Here is a 17,289-nt window from a genome sequence, read left to right as displayed (position 1 = left end):
GTGCCAATCTATTCTGCCAATTAACCAGCTTTCCTTTTTGTCTCCTCTACTCTTTTCCTGTATTTAGCCTTGCACAGAAGTACTGTTCCTGGATATATTCCACAACTACAGCCAGACGCTGACACCGGTGCTCCTGGATATGGTTCAGAATCTCCAGGGTCAGTTAAATTTAAATATTATTACAGGCCAAAAGCACAGTCTGCTCTCTTTTCATATTTTCAGCAAACCTATTTAACATCCTTTCAATGCAAGGAAAACATGCACTCAGTAACCACCTTAATAGGTACTCATAGATAAAAGTTTGCTTTTTAATACAACTCTGCAATAAATTTTACCTTTGTGAAGGTAGTAAAGTTCAATTTTTGTTAAAGCTGTTTAGATTCACTTTTATGGCCATTTTGGAGGCTTTTTGTGGTGCTCTTGGATTTTATTGTGTTATACTTAGAGGTCTGTCTAATATTTGTCTATCCCAGCGATATCATAAAGATCCATTTTTAATGTATTTTAGCTCACTTGTGATTTTGTATTGCTTTCTTAATGTGTTTATTAGGGCTGCCCCTCGGAAAGTTTGAGATTCAGATCATCAGAGTCTGAGTCGACTGAGATTCTCCAGTTTAGTGGTCTTTTTTCCCTTTTGTCAGTCAGTGTGCAGAGCAATGTAACAGAATGTCAGGCTGTAAACTTTACAAACTGAGTCTCTAAATCACCACAAACCACAGAGATAACTGTGACAGAAGTAGAGAAGAGTGATAGAAAGCATAGGTGACGTGCTGTCAGACACTTCACCACAGTGCACTGCAACACGTGCGGGGCAGGTGACACTTGCTTGTTTATGTGTTGTCTTTGCCACTTACAGGCTCAGATAGGTATTCTAAGGGTTTGACAATGTCATGGAAAAGACTGATGCAAAGAGAGGCCATTATTTAAAGAGTAAACTGCCTTTTATTTAACCAGAAATGGCTCCTCGCCAGACTCCCCAGACACTCTGCAAAACTGTCATTTTAACATCGTCATCTTCAGTCAAGCTCAACAGAAGCAAAACAAAACTTGGTTCACCTTTCCACTGCTCCAGCAATCACCAACTCTGGTTCAGTGAAAACCCTTAATTCACGGTGTGAAGGAGCACGGAGCTTTCAGAGCTGGTGACAGCCTGGGGAGAGACGTGCTGTGGTGCATTGGTTTAGTAACTTTTTTTCACCTAGCGGGTGACGCAGAAAGCCGTTAAAATGTGATTCTTACTGGTAAAACATACTCATGTAGGTTGATATAAGAATTTAGTGTGGTACACTGAACTGAAAAAAGACTGAATCATTGACTATTCATATAAACAGGCTAAGCCCTAGTGTTTATACAGTGTTTGAAAGCTGCTATACAGATGAAATTGCCGTGCACTGCTCTTCATCATCTCTATTTGTCATCATGAAATGTAGCCTTGTCCCAGAGTAAGTGGTACATGTTTCATATATCATAAACCATCAAAGCATGCAGGTTTGTTCATGCATGTGTAACATGTAATCGGTAGGCTTGACAGCACCTTCAAGTTCCCTGGTGATGACCTCCGCTATTACAACCCCTCTCAGCTCCCTAGTCAGTCAGTCACACACACACACACACACACGCACACACACGCACACACGCACACACACACACACGCGCACACACACACACACACACACACACACACACACACACACACACACACACACACACACACACACACACCGCCACTGGTCCGCTGGTGATCCTGGCATGTAGTTCTTGTGCTTTTGCTGAATTAGTGGCGCCGTTGCTCAAACAGGCAGTTTACAGGGTCTGCTTCCGGCCTGTCTCCCAAGCTGCTTTCGTTTTCAAGTGACAGAGTGGAAATGGGTTCTGCTAGAGCAAGGAAGACGCCAGATTGGGTAATTCTATGGTTGAGGGGATGCAGCTATTGATTTTGGGACCTGAGTACACAACAATGACTAATAGAGAGGGAGAGAACAGGCCAGTGAATTAACTGAGACAAGACTGATACAGTGCAGGCTGCTTTAAATGACTGGTGTGTAGATTTTAGGGGGGATCTATTGGCATAATATGGCTGATATGGTGTATAATATTGAACAAATATATTGTCAGTGTTTATAATCACCTGGAGATAAGGATCACTGTATTTTTTCACCTTAAGATGTGTTTCTTCTCAAAGTATGTGGAATTTTTAGTCCCAGAGATTAAAAGGTTCATTCAGCCCATTTTTTTTAAGATTATTTTTTTTTGGCTTTTGCTTTTATTTGTGTAGGGACAGCTGAAAATATGACAGGAAAGGGGGTAGAGAGAGGGGGAATGACATGCAGCAAATGGGCCACAGCCTCAGTACATGGGGAGAACGCTCTACCAACTGAGCTATGGGAGCACCCCATTCAGACCATTTTTGTCTACGTCTCCACAGTGGTCTGAAGACCCGAAACTAGGCAAATAAGTACGCTGACAAATGAAAATTGATGGCAGTTTGTCTTTTTTCTGTGCAATTGTCCAACAACAACGCCATATGACGTGACGGACAGGCATTATTTGTGCAGAACCACAGCAACAGTGGACTTCTGGGTTTTGGAGCAGAAAGGAGCACTATGCAGCTGGTTGCAGTTCGCAAGCTCACTGCCAGATGCCACTAAATCCTAAACATTGATCCTTTAAGTTGCCACTTTGTCATGATGTGGTCACTGCATCCTTTAAATCTTGCAGATCTTCTGCTATCTTTGAAAAAAATGCTTAAACTATATGCAATAACACTTGTTTTCCAAATGCAGTCTGTTACATCCAGAGTGTGTGTCTGTCTTTGCAGGTCCAACCAATGTGGAAGATCCTGTGCAGCTGCTAATGAAGGATGCAGGTGAGTCAAAGGCTTCACCTTCTCTCACTTGTTCAATAACTGACATCATCCATCATGCCAGGTGCTTTAAATGACTGGTCTGGACTTCCAGAGGAAGAGCAGGGCATATTGAGACAAAGGAGATGCATAGACTTAGATTCTAAGTCTGAATAATTACACAAAAATGATAATTGTGCCTTTAGATTCCCCTTTTGTTGTTTTATAATGTGATTGATTCTTGCTGTAGTGCTTTGTCATGTCCATGCACACCATGTTTCCTTCCTTGTTTGTCTTTCTTACACACTCTTTTTCCTCACACTACCCCCTTTTGGTATTTATAACTCTCTGGCAGGTCAGGGCTGCCACTCTGGTGCTTTTATTGCATACACAACTAAATCAGAGACAGTTGAGATTGCCTGCTAGGAGGGTCTCTGTTAAAGCTGAATGCCCGTCGAGATCTCAGCAGTCTGTTGACAGTGTTGATAAAACGATACTGGATGATGAAGCTGTGCTGTGGTAGCAGCAGTAGCTGATAATTGTGGCTGTGAGAGCTGGTTGAAGAGCCAAAGGGGAGCCAAAGGCTGATTTTTTTCAGAGAAAATAAATAAGTCGATAATTACAATGGTGCAAATACAATTATAGTCAAAGACCTTAATTATACTACTGTAAAAAGAGAGTCCACTGCCAAAATTATATACCTGAACTTGCTTCAGTGAACTGAAGGCTGAAAACGGCACATTAGTCCATCTTATGCGCTATCAAGACATCTGGCATAAGTAATATATAACAACCATCTTGACCACCTGCTTTCATCCTTTTTATAACCAACAAATGTTCCTTAATGGCATTGAATCAAGTATAAACCACCCCTCTTTCAGTATTTTAAATTTTTGTTGCTGTACACAACCAAAAGATGTTATATTTTTGCAGCCCCTGTATCATTCCCACATTTGTCATTTTTATGCTCCACTGGCAGCAGCATTAATGTCCTCTTTCTGAAATATTGTGCATTAGAACTGAGTAAGTATATCTTAGTGCACCATTAGCCCTCTGAGATGCCTTTTTGTGATCACTAAAAGCACAATTGAAAAAATATTAACATCTCATTTTGGGGAACCAGAATACTAAAGCAATGCTGTAGATCAGGAAATAACTATACATTACCTCAAAGGAAAGCTAAACTGTGTCAGTGACAACAAACATAGGACTCTATAAACAGCAAAAAATTTCATAATCAATGTACTAATGAAGAATTAAGAATAGTGAATGGGGATGGGTATTGAGAACCAGTACTAAACCGGTACTAGTTCCCCAAATGGTGAGCCCCAAAATATTGATATGTAACATTACATGAACAGCTGACAGGGCAGTACATTTGAAGGTGTGTGCTCATTTTTATTTTAAATGTGATGAAAATGCAGCTGAATGCAATAAGTTATCAAACAATTTAACTTATTTCTGCATAAAAGTAATAGTAAAATATCTGTGTGATAAATTATGACAAGTACTATCTATAATTGTATCCACAAGTATCCGTACTGACAGGCAGTACAGTATTAATATCAGTATCAATAAAATTGTATTCTACAACATGGAGTTCCGACTAAGCAATCTGATTGGTCAACTAGACATTTAGAACATGCTCAAATCAACATAACAGCACACTGTGCTCATGAAATTTTACTTTGCCGAGAGAGGGGATGTGTTTGAAACATTTTCATCCATCAAAATAAACTGGGAACTACAACCAGCCTATATAGACTATCACCACCCGTTAGGATATGTCTTGCAGCTGTTTATGTAACATTTGTTGAATAAATCAGCTTTCTTTGATGAAGACAGTTTATGGTGCCGTTGATGCTACACCATCCTGTGAGGTGCATGCCTTCTCTTTTGTGCAGCAAGCTGCAAAGCAGGCCACTTTTTGACCACAGTGAAAATGTTGTTTTTGAAAGGTTGAACGGCATCAAATATGGATTGAAGCAGAACATTTTTACTTTTGGACCTTACAGCACTCTGGAGTTTGTGGAAATGTTTGGATCACAACGAAACTCTGTACAGCAGAAATCCTCTCTGTCGCTAGGTTGTTACCAAGGGTCTACTTGTTGGTTTAGTAAACTAGATTTCATTACATAGGAGTAAACGTTACTTCAGTGAGGTCTGTAACCATCACTGTACTTAAGCACAGTGGAATACCTCGGTCCTGACCATATCACCGTCGTGCTAATAATGATGGTACCTCTTGTGTAACACTGCTTAAATGATACCCGTCCTAACAGGATGCACACTTTTTTAAGCTCTTAGCTGCTGTTCACAGAGGGAAGAGAAAGAGAAATGCATGTTACTTTTTCTGAGAGTCAGATTTCCTGAGATTTTTATTCACCTATAAATTGTAACTCCACACTAATTTCTTCTGTTTTTGTTATAAAAACAGAGGCGACTGCTTTGGACTACCCATCTTTTCTGCCTATCCTTCCTTGTATCCATCTTACTGTCATGATAAATGAGAAAAATATGTCTGAGAGGCATTTAGCTGCTCCATAAGTTTTTAGATAATTCCACTGAGAAACTCCTACAGTGTTTTATATCCCTCCATTGCTCCCTTTGGCTTTTCTTTCTCTCTCTAACAAACACAATAACACACGCTCACATAGACGCACTGTAGATCTCAGTACCTCATGTGCTGCGCCAGCCTTGCATAATGTTAGAGAATTATAGTAATGGGAAAAAGTTTCTCTCTGTTAAATCTCCTCCATTTTCTGTCTTTGTTATTTTCCTCTCTCTCAGTCTTCTCTTTTTCCATCTCAAAATTCATTACTTTTAAAAATAAATCATAAATAGTTACTGGAAGCATCTCTTCCACTTGTGTGGCTTCTGTCCTTTTATATGCCTGTATTATTTTCTTCTCATACTGTCAACTTTTTTCTAATCACATCTTTTATTTGTTTTTCTGTTGCCTTTTTAGTATCCTCCTCTACATTATTGCCACGCTATGTCTGAAGAGCACCTTTTACTGTTGTTGCGCTGTTATGCCCTTGTTCCTCACATAATTGTCAATATTATAGAGATCTTGAGGGTTTTTTAATTTTAATACTTTCAATTTGAAATGAAATGTTTTTTGAATGGACAGAATGTTCAGAATTTGAGTTGGTGACATCACACATGCCGCTCCCTACTAAACATGAATTTTTTAATTTCTCAAGGGGGACAGAGGGTATTTATAGACATAGCAGGTCAGCAGTATGTGCCACAAAGAGGTGGTATATGTCATCTGAAAGATGGGAACCTGACGATTATTTCAGGATGCTGCCAGGTTTTCTAGTCTGGTTTAGTTAAGTGCCTGTTCACATTTGGAAAGTTTAAGGAATGTATAAGGGATTAGAACATTTATTGCAATGCTCTATTATGTCTCATATAATGGGAATATGGGAATGGTAAAAATTGGTCAAAAATCCTTCCAAAATACCACATCAAGATACCAAGACCTTGAGCAACAACATATAAAACTCATGCTGCGATATGGTATCAAAAATGTTTGACATTTTATAGATTTCTGCAAGAATTTCATTTTTCTGTGATTGGATGGTGAGAAAAATCAACTCGGCTCCATCCAGAACACGGCAGCACTTATAGACCTCAGCTGGTGGTTTACTCTGTTTCCAACTCCGACACTTGAATGATACAGCAAGTCCTTCTCTCCGAACACTAAGCTCATATAATTCCTTACACTATAACCCCCATTTCAATACCTTTCATTGCTTACACTGTACTTTGCCCCCTTTATCCTTTTCCTATTATTCTTTCTTTGTACTCCTTCAGCTGCTCCTTCATAAAAAAGTTAAGCCACCAATGCAATTTAGCTCCCAGCTTTTCAAGCAATGGTTGGCTCCTGGCTGTCCATCCAACAATGCAGCTCAGTGTCCGCTTTTCAGCAGCCAGCAATCCCACTGCAATTTCTCCAAAGGTTCCATTCTCTCGTTGTGCATCTTTCACCTTCTTGTTGCACCAGAGAGATCAGTTTGGGATGTTGAACCCACATAAAACAATTAAATTTAAAATATTCTAATAAAACCTGAGAAGTAATGCATTTTCTTGAGTGATTAAATGTATTAGACCCGCAAAGCGAACATCCTGTGTGATAAAATGTTGTAATTTCCTTTTAAGGTTGCCAATGACAAGGATTAATCAAGTTTTAGTGTTCTTCAGTACATTTACGGAACATAAGGAAGCATTTTATTTTGAAAGAAGCTGTTGAATATCTTTTTGGATTTCTTTCACAACCAAGACTGTTCTCAAACTTTTTTGTACTTTTCTTTTTAGAAGTTAAATATTTGCAGTCTTGTTGTGAATACTGTGACTGATACTGATTTGACGGTTATTGTTGTTGTTTTGTCCACAGTATACAATGCAGTGGGACTGGCAGCCTATGAACTGTTTGACAACGTGGACTTTGACCAGTGGTTCAAGAATCAGCTTCTTGCAGAGCTGCAAGTCAGCCATCACAGGTAATGTGTTAAAAGTGTTGAATTCCTTTTGACACTCAGCATGTTTATTTCATTTCCTTAAGACATGACAGGGTCCGACAATAACAGTTGCCAGAATGCTTGGGGCAACTAAAAATAACCAACGGGCAAGCAAAACCTGACATGCCTGATCAGCACCGACATGGATAATTTTTTAAATTATCATCATTATGTTTTTCCTCTCTTGTTTCTGTTATTACGGAGCCCTGGAGTGGCCAGTTAAAGTTAACGTGCAGATGTTGATGGTGAAAGGCTTGCAGCCAAAGTTAGCTAAATTAGCTGATGAGACAGAAAAGAGACACAGAAATTTCTCCCTTCATGGAAAGAAATATATCCGTGGGTAGAGTATGATGCCACAATACTGGCTATGTACTGCACTGTCTGCAGAGAGTTCCCAGCTAAAGCTGATAAAAATGGATCATTTTTCTGCAGCAACGACAGCATTAAACAGGTGGCTCACCTGTTCAAAGAGGGCACGGAGGGTGTAACCAGTAGAATTGGCCAATATGTTAAAATTTTCCATACGATCTTCGTCAGTCCATCCAACAGCGATTCCTCCTCCCACCTCCTCCCGTCCTCTCGGGTCTCAACTGGGAGATGTGTGCAAGTGGCAAATTCAGTATGTTATGCATGGAGAAGACAAAGAAAACTCACTAAGCAATGAGATCTGGGCCTTAACGTTTTGGTTTGTGTCAAGAATCTGGCGATACAGAACATCACGATCATGATACAGGAGTTATTATTCACTATATTGTGATACTGTAGATAAGGTGATATATTGTGATTTTTAAAAACTCTAATTTTAGGAAAACTGCCATAGTATAAAGAACACTCCGTCTTATGGAAAAGTCAAAACTTTAGTTTTTTATGCAATCAGAACCGTGAGGATACATACCAACACTGCTATCTAGCTATCAGGGGTTTAGAACACAAAATGAACCACTGCCATGAACCTTTGCATGTATCGCGATATCACATACAATGTTTTTGAGAATTGATACAGCATCACAAAACACTATACTGCAATACTAGTAAGTGTATTGATATTTTCTTACTCGCCTATTGACAGTGCAGCTCAGTATTTGGCCAAAAACAGGTCTTTGTCTAATGTGCTGCAACAGCTTATTAATGATTTATAAAGTGTTTACAACCAAATTGATAACCTAATTATAAACTGCTTTTAAATCATTTATAAAGGTAATGTTATTGTAAAGTGGTTCCCCTCTGGCCTGTTAGTATGCAGCAAATTCATCGCTGTTAGGAGGGTGATGACTATTGATTATGTCATATTTTGCTTCATCAATGTTTTATAGGCCTGAGAGAAAATAATAGTGAGACTTGAGCCCGTGGATGTTTGTTTTATTTTATGTGAGCTCTCTTTCAGATATTAATGGTGCCTGATGCAGTCCATAGTTAACATTCTTTTCTGTGTTACTCAAGCTAATCGACAATTAACCTCTGTCCAGCTATTGATTACAGCCAACAGCACAGTCGGCGCATGCCAAGAGGCTCATAAGTAGCTGACTGATGATATGAGTCAATGTCTGCCACTGTCACATTAACAACTGCTGCTTGTATTCACACCATCACTCCACAAGCAGCAGCCAAACGTGTCACAGCATTAACATTGTAATGGGCTGGAAAAAAACAGTAATACAACTTCTACAAACCTCGATCTCTACAGACGGTCAGATGCAGTGTCCAAAAAGAGTGAGCTGATAGATGAATGCATTTGGAAAGTGATGGGACAGAGGGAGGATGGCCAGCGGCGAGGTAGTGAGAGTGATATGAAGAACAAAGCAGTGCCCTGCACACACGGACCCCAAGACAATCAAAACAAAAAGCCCACAAGCACTCAAAAGGTCGGCCACTCAGGTTGGCGCTGACGTCAGAGTGCAGGCGTGGAGGTGTCACTGTGGCTCTTCTCCCACACAGTGCAGGTGTGAATAACCCCTCCACTTTGTACCTGAGTCCCTTATTGCTTTGTTAGTTTTTTAAAGTTCAGTTCACCTCCACGCTGTGCGACTTCAATTTTCCATTTGATATTCAAACTTTTACTTGAATTTTTTGTTTTGGAACAAAAAGTTTATTGAGACACAACAATTAGGGATGTCAGTCAGGCCTCAACGGGAGCACAAATAGAGCATCCTGACAAATAAAAGTGAGCTAATGGCACAGGGAGGCAGCCAAACACCACCTGTGTTACATTCTTTGTTTCCTGCAAATACACAGGAACATTTGCTCCCAAATAACAACAAAAAGAATAGAAACTAACAAATGAAAATGCATGTAATAAAAATAGAATAATAAGCTGATTAAATAACCTGTTGGTTCAGACTAAAGACGTTTGTCACATGTCATCCTCTGTTATTTCACCATTTTTCTGCTTCCACGTCTTTGTCCTCTTTTCCTTCTTGGTCGGGTCTAGAACATAGATGGTAGCATACGTCAATGCGGAAGTGCCTTAAAATTGCATTTTTTCTAAAGGCCGGTAGGGTTGTCTCCACTGGTTGCAAAAAGATGTCTGATTGTATGGAGTCTTACGCAGTAATAACATGAGTTGAACATAGACGAATGACTAACAAAGTATTTCTTTGGGATTCTGCTATTGGAAACGTTGCAAATACGTGCAAAAACCAAGTGTGAATGGAGTCTAGACAGTGTTGTTCACATATGGATCAAGATTCTGTTACTGCATCCCCTATTTCTCACTTAAAATGTTTTGAGAAACACTGTTATTTACTGTGACAATGCTGTGGTTAAAATCTAATTGTAATTTTTGTATACTGTCATCTTTTTCTTTGCTTTTTTCTTCTTCGCCCAAATGCAACAGTCTGGCTCCAGGCACAAACATTATAAGCCTGTGGCAAAAAAGTTAATGGATATTTGCAGGATAAATTCATTGTTGGTTTTGGTCTCCTTAGTGAAACTGTTAATCATGAAAAGACAAGTTCAGCCTTATCCCATAATTGCCAAAGAACGCCTATTTTTAAAACAGCAAAGAGGTCCTTAGATGATAACCTATTGCTTTCTGCTAAGAGGATTTTGTTTTACTTTCAGTAAAGCCAAGGATAGTTATATAAATGACAGTAGATAAACTTTTCAACCCTCATTGATTTCTCTGTTCTGGGGTGCTGAATCAGGCTGTCTTTTCTGTCAGTTTTGCGATGTTCCCACAGTCTTTTGAAGAGGCCTCTACAATGAGAATGTAGATTTAGCATGGCTATTAAAGCACAGACGTTTTTGATGATGTTCCTAACTTTTTTTTTTTTCTTTCCCCCTCGTGTGTGTCAGCATACATGTGTTTGTAGACTCGGTTGAATGCACTTTTGCTTAAGTGTGCTTGTCTTCACTTTGTCAGTATGTCATCATGTTTTACATCCTATCACGGTTCTGTATATCATTCTCCACTCCCAGTGGAACGTGTTAGTCACAAGAATATGCTTCTGAGATGTTTGAAAAAAGAAAAACCCTGCTGGTCACATTTATGAAGCCATCGCATAGAGAGTTCTTGCATGCTTGATCACTGCCTGGAATGGGAACACAGTCATACAAAGAAGAAAGTGTTTGAGATCATATGGCTTCTAATTTTACTGTTAGTGATCTTATAACAATTTGAGCCTTTGACATGGGACTAGTGTTACCAGGGGACTTTGTGCAATTTAGAAATTTAGCAGCGGGACAGTTCCAAGGTAACCAGATAGTTATGTTTTACAAGCATAAATGCAAATTTGCAGCTCACACTCTCTGCCATTATCACTAATCATAAATGTCAGTATAGCCGATCACACAGCACAGCTGTCAACTGCTGTTCAACACATTATGAGCCTCGATCTAATTACATACTTGTTCAGTTTTTGACCACAAATCACTGAGATACCAATTCACGTGGGGCTAATATTATCATAGGACCTCTGTGTTTGGTGAAATATGTGGTTGAATTCTTACTCTACAAATTATGGACATGGCAGATTTCCATGGGATTAAGACCATAGATTACTGCTGCTATTATTACAAATTAGTAGAGGTCCCTAGGTAAAACTAGTATCATGCAAATATGGCTTTAGTCACTGTATGTAACATGCATCATCAGCCATTAACTACATAAATAAACCGATGACCTTCTACCAAGGCCACACTGTCTTCTACCCTTTTCCTCTCAAGGGCCCTATTTATGTATTAAATCTGAAGCCCTCATTTTTAAGGCAACATCTTTTTCAGCACAGTCAGAGCACTGTAACACCCCATTTCCTCTCCATATGCTGCGGTCTGTACACTTTGAAATGATCTGTTTGGGCTGCAGTTTTATTTGATGTGCTGGGGAGACCGAGCTCCAAATATACATTATATTCACTCACTGACCAGAAAGCTGCAAATCCCTGTTCCATAATGTGCCTGCCCACATTTTAAAGAGGTGTCACACTTTGTGGCTGTGGCTCAACAAGGGGCCTGCAGTGCCTCAGTATGAAAGCTGATCATGCTGTGCACAACGGCTTAATGTTTATAGGTGGATGTTCCTTTTTACTGATGCCACTTTCAAGTTCATTGCGAAAGGCGTTCAGGTGGATTGATATCAGGGAATTGTGGGGACCAGGCCATTAACTGTTATATTGGAGAGTTGTGATTACTTGTAATGGCCTGTGCCAGCTGACTTATCTCTATTTTGTTGAAGAGTTTTTTGCTCTGATACATTTAGAGAAATCCCACAAAAGTGTAGGCTTCAAATCATCCTCCCTGGTATGCAGCAATGATACTTTTACAACAGTGCTTCTTCTGTCTTTTCAATAGCACTTAACAGAATGTCATTGGGTTTATTCTAAATCTGCAGTATTACTAGTTTTTTATTATCAAAAGGAAGAGAAAATGTCTTGAGAAATATCAGAAATGCTGCTTTTTATTTCAGCCAGCAGGAGAGGCATGTCTGTGTTTGACAGCAGCTGGCAGCTTGCCCTTGTCAATGTTGCACTGTAGGGACTGAGAGACAGAAAAATACCTGCACTGTACCCTTCATGTTGTGGTCACCACTTGTTATTAGTGATATTGAAAAGTAAGGACCACAGCAGTATCTACCTGGACATGAGTAAAAAGCCTGTTGACACAAAGCACTTGTCTCCAGGGGGTGTTTGTTTGGTTGTTTGTTCATTTCAGTAAGGTGCAAGTTTCTCCCTTTTTAGTATCTGATTATTCTCTCAAAGGAAAACACTGGACAAGTGATTGGCAGGGAAACAATGAAGATGGCCCACTACTTTTGTGCAAGCAGGGTTGGTATTTTTGGAGTCACTGAGTGTACAAACAGAAGCAGTCAACAGAAAACCTGTTGAAAAGTCTTTCTCGATGATTGTTAGTTTTGGTGTCCTTACATAGTCCATCCTCTTGATGCAAGGTGGCCCCTTTTTAATGCTTCTAATCTCTATGTATTTAGCATTTATTCTCTGTGTTTTGGATTTCTTCCCAATGCTTGAGTGTGCTGGGGTGAAGCCCTTGTTGGATGAGTTGAATTGAATTCAGCCCAGGGGCTGTTTGTCCATGGTCTGTTTACTCTAGTTGAACACTTTTTGTGTTGTGTCTTGGGAAATGTAGGCATATTTCTGGTGCTGTTCTGTTGTATTACTGTTGTTCTCTACTGCCAACAGGTTAGGGAAATTAACTCTCAACTTCACTATATGGTTCATACAATGTGGGCCACATTTCTCCTAAAGGTGGGGACAAACAATGTGTGTTGATATGTAGACAGGGACCAGACAGAGCTTTTAGTAAGGCCAGCAAAATCGGAGAAGTACAGGGCTGAAATATTTCCCCAACTTGGCAACATCTCATGAGGAGCAGAAGGACAATACCTTTATTGGCATCTGCCAGAAGCCACATTCAAAGCAGATTTTCTGGCTGACACACTTGCTTGGTGCACATTTTTCGCTGTTACCAGAGCATTCCCTGATCAGGCTGCACTGCCTGCCTTTTTTGGCCCACTGGGTATTTGCTGTTGGAGCATGTAATACAGCTTGCATAAATGGACTTTGAGCCACATCAAAAATAACAATAAAACACTAAAAATTAACAATGTCCTGAACAGGAGAGGTACAAAAAAACTTTAAAAGAGGAGCATGTTTCTATTCAGAAACCATTCTTATAGGAGCAGTTAAATTGGTGTTGTCCTCAGCAGTCTTAAGGGTTTGAACTAGAGGTCTGCACCCACCTGCTCCCACACCTGCAGGATTTCCTGCTGCCTCTCAGTACCCAATTTGTCTGTGTCACTTATCCCAAGTGTAGGATATCATTTAGATTTTATTGATCCTGAGTATGCTCATCAGTCCTGGTTCTGAATCAACAATCCTGAGACAATTTGTGATCTTCTTCACTGTTGCAAGAGCTCACTTGTCTCACCAGTGGGGCAATATAACTACGGGTGGCAAATTTACTGTGATTTTAATTAAATCTGTTATAAGCAAAGCTTCAGTCAAAATTTACAGAAGACTTACACATGATGTCCTGTTGATAATTCAAATTACCCTTTTCAATATGGGGCTGTTGATTAATCTTGATTATTATCATGATTAATCGATTAGTTATTTGATCTATAAAGTGTCAGAATGTTAATCAGTGTTCCACAGAGCCCAAGATGGCAGCTGCAAATGTGTTGTTTTGTGCACAATCCAAAGTTCTTCAGTTTACTGTCATAGAAGAAAGAAACCAGAAAATATTCAAATTTCACATTGTGGACAGTACAAAGTCTTAAACAAATATCAACGTGTGACATATTGTCGCATGCAAATAAGTGGCTACAGCTTGCAGGGCTAATGTGCATTACAGTGTGACGGGTCATGCCTCCCTGCAGCCTTCAGGAGAAAAAGAGAGAAGATGAATGAGAACAATTATCTGCTGTAGGGCTTGTTGAATATTGTGCCTCACGCAGACTTCTGTTTTAGAACCGCTGTGAGACAGTGAAATGGACGAATGTGCATCCAGATGGGGAACCAGGTGCACTACGTTACATCAACTGTCTGGTCCCTCTGCGTTGACAGGCTGCATGACTGATTCAAATGGTCGTTGATCAGTATGATCAGTAGTATAATCTCATGCTTTCTTGTTTCTGTAAAGTAACCTATTATTTATACCGCGGCCGCAGAAGAGTCTGCATACTGATTTGCTGGAAGGCGTGGATGATCTTTTAGACAGAACAGTAGGGCTGGGATGATACAATTATTATTATTATTATCTTCTGATTCGATAAGAGCCTTTAAATTAACATTCATTCACATATGAACTTTGAAACTGAATTTTCAGTTTGAAGAGCTACATCGATCTCAAAGGGTCAAACCTCAGTGTGGAGTGTCGAAGCCCGTGTAATAAATTGCATTAGCAGCTATTAGTTTGGTTCAACAGATCAGAGAAAGTATGAGCCTGAAAGTCTAAGCCCACATGTAATTTTCTTAAAGCTGCAACAATTCATCAATGAATCAATTATTAATTGATTATTAAATTAATCAGCAACTTTTTTGATAATTGATGAATCAGTGTTTCTTAACTTTTCTCTGACAGTAAACTTAATATCTTTGAATTGTGGACAAAACAAGACATTTGAGGACGTCATGTTGGACTTGGAGACACTAATCAATATTTTTCACCATATTATGGACCAAACAACTAATTGATTAATGGAGAAAATAATAATAATAATAATTAAAATAATTATTTAATTATTACTTTAACATGTGGACCACATGGATGTACGTCATGTTTGGACCTATTTTTCAACTGACAAGACTGACAGGATTATTGAAATGATTAATCGAGAAAATGCTTGACAGACTAATCAACAATTGAAATAATCGTCGGTTGCAGCCCTACATTTTATATTAAGCCTGTGAAGTAAAATGGATCAGTTTAAGAGAATATTACAGTAATGCTAATTTCCATTAATGCGATAAAAGTAATTCCCCTTATGTATTAGTATCAAGTTAATAGACTGGGAGCTAGTTATTTATACATATAAAAAAATGATTCCGCTATGAAAAATTCAATGAGGGAATTGTAACAAAAATAAACCCAATATGATTTTTTTCTCCCTCCCCTACTGAACAGTATAACTAGATACCTGTGATACAGGTGTTTGTTTGCGTTTCTCAATGACTATTCCAGTATTTAACTGAAGGTTAGGACAGCATCTTCGAGGATTAGCTCAAGATCAGGAAACTAAGGCTATTTTTATAACCACCACTACAATCATCAAAAAAATTAAAATTAAATAAATAAATACTTAAGCAAATTTAATTTCAAACATGCCCAAAGCTTTTGTGGACCGGATATCCAAATAAACAAACAGAGAGGAGAAAAGGACATTCAGTAATAAAACGTTAGCTGTGGTGAAGCTGATCTGAGGAAGGGGAGATTTAATATGCTTTGAAAAAATTTTGAAACCTCTGAGTCCAGCTGCCTGAACTCTTTCATGTTTAGCTAGATGTTTTGTAGGAATGCAGACGACAGAAACTCTAGAACTATTTTTCATGATGTTTAAAAGTGACATCAGAATTACTTATATGAGTAGCTGAACCTTAGGACATTTAAGGACAACTGGCAGTTTGTAGGCAAGTGCCTGTGGTATGAGCAGAATAATACCCTCCAAGTTTGTATGTTTCATGATTGTAATGGGTGTTGTGGAGGTGAATCACCCTCCGCTTCACGTCAGGTTGTTTTTAGCCTCTGTGTCATCACGAAGCATTCACCTTGGGTATTATCCCTTAACGTACAAGCTGTGTAAGTGTTTTTTTATAAGCTTGCAGTTTTGGTTATCTTTACCCCATTGGTTTAAGTCTGAGCCCTGCGTAAGTCTATCTGCATCACTCAGTGTGATGCAGCAACAGTAACAGGCCTTATTTGTCAGCAAAACTATTGAGTGTTACTTACACCTATGGCTGAGCCCCGGGCAGCCAATAAGCTCCCTTAAAAAGAATTGCTTGTCACTTTTTGGCGTGTCGACTACACAAACACAGTCACACTTGTGCACTTATCGGCACAAACATTTAGACTTCGACTCGCTGTCAATCTTCTCTGCCTCAATCAAAAACAGCTGTCGTACCTGTGATGAGTCATCATGTCTTGGAGCACAGAGATGACAGCAAGTCATGTTTGAGCACACACACACACACACACACACACACACACACACACACACACACACACACACACACACACACACACACACACACACGTGATTCCTACTTGGACGCAGCCACACACCCCCCTCAATATCAACTGTCATCTTAGAATAGCCAGAGGGAGCCTTTTGTGTCACCTTGACAGGCAGTAAGATACAGAAACACAGTGCGTTCCATCATTCTACTGCCAGACTCTGCCAGCACAGAAACACTTTGGCATTTTGACATTGCCTTTTGTGGCTTGACCTTTTGTGTGGAGTTTTGTTAGAAAAGTCGGTCCTTCTCCTGGGTGACAGATAGATGCTGTAAAGTGATTGTTTGCTTTGGGGATCTTGAACTTAATTTTCCAATTATTGCTAGTATCTGCCACCGTGGATGGATTTTTTGTTGACTTAACACCCAGACCACATTTGTAGTGTTTGGCATGTTCGTACAGGTAAAATGTTGTGGTTTTTAGCAAGAAGAGGCACCAAAGTGGGCTTTCATTGCAGCAGTATGTTCTAGCTGGATGAGTCACAGCTAAGCTCCTGACCCCCTATAGATTTATTTGATTATGAATGTTTTATGTTTGGTGGATGTCTGTGTTTTTTGTTGTTTCCCGCTTACAGTTATACTCATTTCAGTGGAGCACTGTTTACTACTGTTGTCTTGTATTGGCTCCCTTTGTGTCTTACAAGGTCTCTCACCTGTTGTTGACACCATTAAGCGAATAGATTTCAAGTCTAAGTGAGTATATTGACATTTGGTCACTGTGCTGTAGCTAAAAGGC

At 39.4% G+C, this 17,289-nt stretch overlaps 1 protein-coding gene across 1 annotated transcript in view; it reads left to right on the top strand.

The window, feature by feature from the left end:
• The window catches only part of ipo11 (importin 11), a 154,182-nt gene that overhangs the window by 42,647 nt on the left and 94,246 nt on the right, over nucleotides 1–17,289 (top strand). Inside the window, exons 13-15 of the mRNA XM_084728700.1 lie at nucleotides 68–158; nucleotides 2,819–2,866; nucleotides 7,245–7,350. Of these exons, the coding sequence (XP_084584826.1) occupies nucleotides 68–158; nucleotides 2,819–2,866; nucleotides 7,245–7,350 (245 nt within the window). The remainder of the gene's footprint in view (nucleotides 1–67; nucleotides 159–2,818; nucleotides 2,867–7,244; nucleotides 7,351–17,289) is intronic.

The sequence above is a fragment of the Lutjanus erythropterus genome, chromosome 10, assembly GCF_056507025.1.
Source record: "Lutjanus erythropterus isolate fLutEry1 chromosome 10, fLutEry1.hap2, whole genome shotgun sequence".
Classification (NCBI taxonomy): Eukaryota; Metazoa; Chordata; class Actinopteri; order Lutjaniformes; family Lutjanidae; genus Lutjanus; species Lutjanus erythropterus.
This window is presented reverse-complemented; position numbering and strand designations above follow the sequence as displayed.